The sequence below is a fragment of the Salvia splendens genome, chromosome 3 (assembly GCF_004379255.2).
Source record: "Salvia splendens isolate huo1 chromosome 3, SspV2, whole genome shotgun sequence".
Classification (NCBI taxonomy): domain Eukaryota; kingdom Viridiplantae; phylum Streptophyta; class Magnoliopsida; order Lamiales; family Lamiaceae; genus Salvia; species Salvia splendens.
This window is the reverse complement of record NC_056034.1, coordinates 11,469,072-11,478,375: the sequence shown is the minus strand read 5'-3', so window position 1 is coordinate 11,478,375 and position 9,304 is coordinate 11,469,072. Positions and strand designations below refer to the sequence as shown.

General features: G+C 34.1%; 1 protein-coding gene across 1 annotated transcript; it reads left to right on the top strand.

Annotated features, from left to right (window-relative positions):
- The first annotated feature begins 5,371 nt into the window (after positions 1-5,371).
- LOC121793885 (probable isoprenylcysteine alpha-carbonyl methylesterase ICMEL2) lies at positions 5,372-8,458 on the top strand. Its single transcript, XM_042191908.1, has 11 exons — positions 5,372-5,794; positions 6,049-6,125; positions 6,227-6,296; positions 6,377-6,457; positions 6,781-6,855; positions 7,100-7,201; positions 7,293-7,430; positions 7,546-7,611; positions 7,699-7,842; positions 7,966-8,056; positions 8,171-8,458. Exons 1-11 carry the CDS (start codon positions 5,487-5,489, stop codon positions 8,330-8,332), a joined length of 1,314 nt encoding a protein of 437 aa, XP_042047842.1. The 5' UTR covers positions 5,372-5,486; the 3' UTR covers positions 8,333-8,458.
- Positions 8,459-9,304: the final 846 nt, after the last annotated feature.

The window sequence follows — 9,304 nt, the reverse complement described above, 5'->3', positions numbered from 1 at the left end:
AATCTTAAGTACTTCTTGGGGATAGAGGTACTAAGATCTGAATGAGTGATTTTCCTAAGACAGAAGAAATATATCCTAGACATTCTTGCTGAGACAGGGCTCCAGGACTGCAAACCAATTGATACACCAATCTTGGTTAATCATGGACTACAAATCTTGGAGGGGGCAGAGTTAGCACACCAAGGCAAATATCAACGCTTGGTTGGGAAGCTTATTTACCTATCTCACACCAGACCTGATATCACCTATGCAGTTGGAATTGTGAGCCAGTTCATGCATCGGCCATAGAAGGATCACCATGAAGCTGCATTGAGAATTGTCAAGTACCTCAAGGGAACAGTTGGACACGGAATAATGTTCAAGAAGAATGAACATCGAGGAATGTATGGATATACAGATGCTGATTGGGCGAGTAATCCAGTAGACCGAAGATCGACAGCAGGCTACTTTACCTTCGTCGAGGGTAATCTAGTCACTTGGAGGAGTAAGAAACAAAAGGTAGTCGCACTATCCAGCACTGAAGCTGAGTTCAGAGGGATTAAAAGAGGCCTAATGGAGATACTGTGGCTGAGGAGACTAATGAGGGAGATTGGACTCGCATCTGAGAAGAGTCAACTCTTCTGTGAAAACAAAGCAGCCATCAACATATCAAAGAATCCAGTATAACATGATAGGACCAAACATGTCGATATGAAGCTGTAGAACTACCATTTGTTCGATATGAAGATCAACTGGCTGACATTCTCACAAAGGCCGTTAACTCGAGAAGCCTCACAAGTGTACTGGGCAACTTGAGCTTTGGAGATCCCACCACTCAACTTGAGGGGGAGTTTTAAACAAGGAAAAGAAGATATGATTATGGGAGATGAATCACAATGATACTCCAAAGATAGATTGATACAATTAGGGGATGAGATTGATATCATTAAAATAGAATGATAGCATTCCTTGTATACACACTTGTAAATGCTTATATAAAGAGACTACATGTGAAATAATAAAATCATCAAGGAATTATCGATCATACTCTTCTCTCTACAACTTCTCTATCCTAAACTATAAACCATGCCTGATACACCATTCAAGAAAATCATTATAATGGTTACAAGCTTACAACAGTAAAGTAGCAAAATTAAAATAAATCAAATCAAATCACCATAATGGTTACAAGTTTCGACCTAATTTATATCAAGTCTATTATACAGTTTCTTTCAATTAATGTATTTTAACTCTTATATTGGAATTCTATAATTAATGCAGATGTAAAATTATTTAGCACTACTGAAGATATATGTTCTCGCCCTAGCTAGGGTTCGTAGTTCCGGTTTTGAACCAGAAACCGGTGTGTTTGGTGGGGTTGGAACGTTTTTTTTTTATCAATGTTGTCGTTTTTTCATAGATTTTCACAATTTTTTCCATTTTTCCAATTTTGGGATTGAAACTGCCAGCGTTGAGTATGGTTCCAAATTATCTAACTAGAATCAGATAGATAGAAACGGTTTTCATTCCGCCCATGAGAGATAGTGATGGTTTCTAAATTGGAAGGTATGGAACCGTTGATACAGTTCCAAGCCGAATTATCAGTTCCGATTTAACCATGCATAAGCCAAGCACTAAAGTAGTATACTTGAAATTCCTGCATTTATAGTTAAGGATATATATAGGAGGGAGTGATCAATTGTTAAAAAAAATTATTAAATAAACTTAAAGGGTATTAATGTCAATTCACTCTCATCAAAATCATCTTAAAACTTTAAATTTACGTAACTCTCTCGATTTAAATTATTTTTTCGCAAATAATATATATAATTTTATAAGGATTCCAACGAGATCTCAATTGCATATGTTATGACGATGTTCGGGCGATGAAATTTGATAAATTATATTTTAATTTTCGTATATGTTGATAAGCATATTTTATCCATAAACGCAAAAAAAATCTCAATATTGTGTATGCAAAATCTCAATATAATGTAGGTAAAATATCAATAAAACTGTGTTGATATTTTCTTATAGTTGTGTTGATATTCTCATATCATATTGTTGATATTTGTAATACGCTATGTTGATATCAAAAAACACCTACGGAAATTATAATATGATAATATAATGATGATATTACCCTTTTGTTGATATTTTATCTACTATTTATTGATATATTTTTATTCAATCTCAGCCTTTAATTTTTGGATCAAAGGGTCCATATTCAGTCTCATTTTAGGATTAAGGTGATAAACTCAGTAGAAGACGACCCTATATATAGGTACATACGTGTGGCGAATATATATAATGAAAATGATATTAAAGATATGAGAAGAGAACAAAAATATTCCTAAATTCGTATATCTACTCGTATGGATTCTAATCTGATCCAAGACATAAATATTCTGAAACCCATCTTACAAGTTCCAACTGTGAATCAGGACGTGTATATGAATATGAATCAAGATTTGTTTGATTAAACATTTGTAGTTTATCAAATGAATAGAAACTGTAGCACCATTTACTCAGATTGACACTCATATAGTAGTACATCGGAATATAATTTCTAGACTAGGATTCTTAACATGTCATTTAGGATTGAAGCCAACTTCTAGGACAATTAATTCCCCCATAAAAAAGATTTGAAAATCAGGATAATATGTGTTTCCCATGATCTATACTTGATTCTTGTCGTTCCATGATGTTAGATTCAAGAGAATTGGATATATATATATATATATATATATATATATATATATATATATTTTATTCTGTATTTGGACATGCATCATCAGACAAGAAACATGGCAATCTCTCACTTCACATTCTTGAAAATGAAAATGGAGATGCTTCCATCAGCATGCATTTGATTTCATTCATTAATTCAAAATATTCAAATAGAGAGTTGTAATTTGTAATTAGATGTTGAGTGTGTATTTACCATACAAAAAGTTAAAAGTATACTGTATTTAATTATAGTTACCCATCACCTTAAAACTACTATTTTCAAATTCAATCTAGCTAGTTAGATGATTGTACCACGTCCTAATTCGACTTAAATGATGTTGTACTTATCCTTACAGTGACAATAAATCGCTACTTTAAATAGTTGAAGTCTTGTCATCCACTACACGATGTTATTTCTTTGTTAAACGGAACTGCAAATTAGCCATGCCCATGCTTGCTTAATGTGCCAAAAACATAGATTCATATATTTAATACTCCTATAAATTATACTTAATACACTTACTTTTTTTATCTACATACGTTAGTCATTGCCGTTTACAATCAAGACGTATGACATTTCAAAACGGTGTTTTATGAAATCAAATGAAGTGGATTAAGGCCATCTTATTTTGACATCGCAATACACACGCATCTCCAAAGTGCCTAAGTTCAATGATTGGCCATCATTTTCTTATAAATAATGGATCTATTTCATGATTTTCCATTATCTAATACTTGTGTTTATGTACGTTTCTATCTATACCTATTTGTCACATTAGGGTAGTGTATCAAGGTGCCCAATTTTATAACTTTGAAATTCCAATATTTAGTTGTGATATGGAATTCCAAGTATCTAGTTTTAATATGAAATTCAAATTGTGAAATTGAAATTATAATTCTATTCTAAATTCAAATATTTTGAGTATCTAAAATTGCATTTAGAATTGAAGGCTCCAATTCCAGTTGTGCAAGCTCAATTTATGATATAGCCTAAAACTATTTCGGAATAATAAGTATTTTTTTAAGAAAATGATAATTGGGCTAAAGGAGAGGGTAGTTTGAGTTCTACTAGCTCTTGCAAATAGGACCCAATGATTAGGCGGCCATCAGAGCCAGGCCGATTTTCTTCGAAATAAATAAGGAAGATATTTGAGCCCATATTTTATTTATAATTCTTGAAGCCCAATAAGGAAGACATTTTAATATACCAATAAGATAATCACCAAAAATGGTGAAAATTTTGTCATGTCATTTTCTTCAGATTAAAGAAAAAAAGATAGCTCTCTCCAGTTATCAAAGAATTTCCAACAGAACAAGAAAAATTATACTCTCTTCGTCTCATAAAAATATGTATACTTTCCATTTTTGTCCGTCCTACAAAAATATATGCATTCCATTTTTAAAAATTTATATCAATTTAATAATGTAAGTTCCACTATCCACTAACACTAATTTAACTATCATTCTCCTCCTCTGTTTTACTTTACCATACAATTCTCCTCATTCTCTCTTACTTTACCATTTTTTATCTTAATTTCCGTGCCATATCCATTGCACCTATTTTTATGGGACGGAGGGAGTATGCCTCTGAGATTCTGAAAGAGCAGTTACTTTAACACAACCGATTCCTAGTCATTTAGAGAATTAAATTACACAACTTAACACGTTTTTCCAATCATTATAAACATCTTTTAAAACAAAAATAACAATTCCTAGCTATCACCTTCTCAATATAATAATTCCATACAAGTAACACCGTTTATATATAAATATGTAAGGAAATACCATGATAAAACTTTTTTCCGTAGAAAATATTGATTGCTTTTTTAGGAAAATTTCTGGTACTTTGAGTTACAGTACTTAAAAGGATAATGATCTAGTCTTCGTCATAATAGAGACAAATTTATACTAGTTTTGTATTATTTCTACATATTTTAGATTAATTTTGAAAATCTTCTTTAGATTATCTTAGAATCTAATCAATAAATTGTGATTATCGTAGAATCTGATAAAAATAAATTGCGATGATTTTAGAATCTAATACTCCTACCAACTTAAGAATTATTATTATTTTCAATTAAATTAAATTTTAGATAAGATATGCAATTAAATATAGAATACGATTATGAAAAAAAGGATATCGTGATATATGAGTATTATATTAGAAAAAATACTTTTTTATTCAAAAACAAAAACCTAAAGCGGCAGACAGATATAGCAATGAGACCATTTCCAAAGTTTTCATTATGAAAATAACAGTATCTTATCACGACACGTGGAACTAGCTGGCTCGATGAAACCGCCGTACTCCCCCCGTCCCATAGTAGATGTTACATTTGGGGACTGACACAGTATTTTAGGAAGTGTTATTTTGTGTGTTAAGTGGAAAGAGAATAATATATTTATATTAATGTGAGAGACAATTTTTTCCAAAAAAAAATGCGACATCTTTTGGGTGACAAACTAAAAAGGAAAGTGTGACATCTATTATGGGACGGATGGAGTATTAGAATTATCAGTTTTGTAATTAATCTAAAATCATTATTTGTCCTTTTCAATAAAAAAAAACAAAGCTAAAGAGTACACAACTCTCTCTCTGCCAAATCTCAGTTCAATTTTAACGAACTTAACGTCTATTGAGATCGCATCCTCAATCCAACATTCCAACTCATCACATCTCATAAAGCTAATGCATTTCACACGCACACACACACACACAATTTTTTGCATCTAATCTCAACACACAATCATCATCATCGTCGTCGTCGTCTGGAATAATGAAAAATGGAGCGGCATTGCTCTTCAGATCAGAACATGATTCGGCCTCCGACTCCACCAGGATTTTCATGCCCTCGTCGTCCGAGATCGAGACAAAGCCTCTCATTTCGAGAACGCCGAGCTTCACGAATCAGAATTCGACTTCCGATCAGAAGAAGAAGCGGCGGCGGCGGCGGGTCCTCAGCGAGACCTCCGTCGTCACCATATCCCTCGGCGGCACCCGCCGGAGGTTCGGGCGGATGACGATTGCGCCATCCGAAACCTTTCTCATCACTCGCCTCACCTTCAAGCTGTTGGCCCTTCTAGGGTAAAATGTTTCTCTATGTTTCGGATTTGAAATGATAATGGTGTTTGGATATAATTTGTTGTTTGCAATTGCAATATGAAATGTAATTTCTACTTATAATTGGATTGTAACCTACAAATTTGGGGGAAATTTGTACATTAAGGATATAATCTCAGTTATAAATTCAGAAGTACATGATATAAAATGGTTTCTGACTCTAAGTAACGATTAGTATATTCTAGCAACATGCTTTCTAATCGTTTATGATTATTCAGGGTAGGCTACAGATGGATCATGAGATTCATGGCACTTGGTTTCTATGCTTTTCTGCTCATGCCTGGTTTTATTCAAGGTTCGCCTGTGTTTCAAGCTATGCCACTCTATTTTGACTGTTTCTAAAATTCTTGTGGTGGAAGGGGTGTTTCCTAAATGAGATTTACTTCTGTCTTGCAGTCGGATACTATTACTTCTACTCCAGTAGGGTACGTAGAAGCATAGTTTATGGAGATCAGCCTAGGAATAGGTAAGGTTTGATGTGCTACTATGTTTTTTTGTATTCTGTTGAATTTCACTGTGTAATGGATACCTTGTTTACTAGTGCAGGCTTGATCTCTATTTACCAGAGAACAAAGATGGGGCGAAGCCAGTTGTTGCCTTTGTAACTGGTGGTGCATGGATCATTGGGTATGCTCTCTCCGCATTTGTAAACTGATTAATGTATCTGCCGGCATAGATGAATTATACTCCGTAGTATCTTTCTGTTTACCAGAAAGAAGTATAAAAATGGCGATAAACTGCTGAAATTTGGTTCTAAGGAATTATTATGTACAATTACATAGGCCTAAGAACTGCATAGGTCCTCATATTTGCATGAAAGTATATAACAGAAGAAAATTATAGTTTTTCCTTCTGAAATATGTAGGGAGGAACTTCTAGCTATGCATAATATTGAGTTATAAGATCATGTCCTCTTGATTTCTGACCGACACTTGTGCCTTCTGATACAGATATAAAGCATGGGGTTCTCTTCTGGGCCTACAGCTATCAGATAGAGGTATCATAGTCGCTTGCTTAGATTACAGGTAACACGAGTGCAGTTTTCTTTTTGTTAATATGCTTGTTCAATCAGATAAACATGTTCAGTTAAGAATTATCATCTCCTTTAACAAAAAAATGGCATTGATAAGCTTCACGAATGCATAACAATCAGCAGATCCAACTGGGTAGTGCATTTCTTTACTGGAATTCACGTTCTTGCCTCTCCTAAGCTCCTTGTGTTTACCAGAGATGCTACAGAATATGATTTGATTGCTATCCTGTATGCAGGAATTTTCCTCAAGGAACAATTGGTGAAATGGTCCAAGATGCAGCTCAGGGCATCTCATTTGTGTGCAAAAACATTGCTGACTATGGAGGCGATCCCGACAGGTTGTTCTGTTTTTCATCAAAATCCTTTTCTCACACTTAGATGTGTGATACAGATCCACAAAAACTGATCCCTAGTTCTCTCATTGCTTAGAATCTATATTATGGGGCAGTCAGCTGGTGCACACATTGCTTCTTGTGCTATATTACAGCAGGCAATCAAGGAGGCTGCTGGAGAGACGATTACTTGGAGCGTATCTCAAATAAAATACTACTTTGGTTTATCTGGAGGGTAAGATTTAAAGTTTGAATCAGTGCAACATCTAACTCATGAAACTAACGCGTGCATTCTAACCTTACAATCCATTTTCTTTGAAAAATGTGTGGACTGAAACATTTATGGATAGGTATAATCTATTCAATTTGGTAGACCACTTCAACAGCCGAGGATTATACCGCTCATTATTTCTAGGGTATGAACTATGAACTTTGCCTCGTCCCTTACAACCATAGATGCTTCCTGTCTAGCATCTCACAGCCGGTTTATATCACTTGCACAGGATAATGGAGGGAGAAGAATCTCTACATCAATATTCTCCAGAAGTAGTGGTGAAGGATCCAAACAGGAGGAATGCAGTTTCTCTGTTACCTCCTATAATTCTGTTCCATGGAACTGCTGACCTCTCGATCCTCCCTGATGCCAGGTCTGTTTCTCATGTATCATATAAATGAAGACTGTTTTTTCATTTTGTTGTGACATTGAAATGTAACAGAGCATTGGCATAGGGCAGAGGCCTAAAACTCTTGTTGATATTGCATATTTGCAGTACAAGTTTTGCTGCGGCTCTTCGAGATGCTGGAGTTCAATCTGAGGCAATTCTCTACGAGGAGAAGACACACACAGATCTGTTTCTTCAGGTAGCTAAAGATTCCACATTCAAGAAAATACAACTCCACTATAAGCTTTGAAAGTTGAAACTACTACATACACGTTGGAAAATATTTCCTGACTATTTGCATTGTAAAATGTAGGATCCTATGAGAGGTGGAAATGATGATCTGTTTGAAGATTTGATAAGACTGATTCACGGCGACGATGCTGAAGCTCTGGAGAGAGACGTGACAGCACCTCCACGGCGACGCCTTGTGCCTGAATGTATGTTGAGATTAGCCCGGAAAGTCAGTCCTTTTTGATCGTTTTTAGAGTTCAGTTCATTTTTAGCAAAGGATAGCAGTATTTAATGCTTTGTTGTTTATTGCATATAGGTTAGTGATGACCCATTTCATTTCTACTAAATTACTATATTATGGTTTAATTTTGATCGAGTCCAATATTTTTATATTCTTGAATAGCCAGCTCCATGGTTAGTAGTCTCAAGCCCAAGAATTTCGTGTGTAAATGTAACCCAATTATCATTTATGAGCCCAAAATATTTGTCTGATTATACTGGTCAAAAGGAGTAGTTTCTAAGACTTATGTAATCATGTTCAAGTTGCTTAGTGACTAGTCTAATTCACACCATTGCAACCAACTTTATTGCAAAACACTCCAAAAATATTATGGCCACTAATTTGAAGCAATGGAGATAGATTTTTAATTATATACGTTATAAGTACGACATTACATCATAGACTTAGTCTCGCACGACCCAACGTTGTCATATGAACTTAATATTTCAATATTTCCACAACGCGGAAAATTGACTTGTAACTTTTTGTGGAGTATATAAATTCAAATGTTAGCTATTAAAATGGGCAATATTTTAATTATGGTTCAATTTTCGTAAGATGTTAAATGAGTAGGAAACGATCTGGTATTTACTTTATAATAAATTGCAAAAATAAAATAAAATGGGAAGTTTAGTTAAATTTGGGTCTGCCAAGTAAATTTAAAAATTAAGTACTTAGAAACTATGAAATTTGGATTCGCAATTACATTAGACAACGAAAACGTTGGTACAATTGTAACTGATATGGAAGCTGAGAAATCATACAATGTCTGTGAATTAAACGATGTAGTCTATTTATAAAAAACAATTAGTAGTGTATGGTAGAAATACATCAACAATATATTACACATAACTACATAGGTGACCAGATTCTTTCGCTGATATAATTGTGACAAATCCAAATTTTATTATTTTTACCATTACTTTTAAAATTGTG

Excerpts from the sequence above, each read along its gene's own strand:
- LOC121793885 (XM_042191908.1), top strand. The coding sequence starts at position 5,487 with ATGAAAAATGGAGCGGCATTGCTCTTCAGATCAGAACATGATTCGGCC. Across the intron at positions 6,126-6,226 it reads CATGCCTGGTTTTATTCAAG|TCGGATACTATTACTTCTAC; the intron begins GTTCGCCTGTGT and ends TCTGTCTTGCAG. Across the intron at positions 7,612-7,698 it reads TACCGCTCATTATTTCTAGG|GATAATGGAGGGAGAAGAAT; the intron begins GTATGAACTATG and ends TCACTTGCACAG.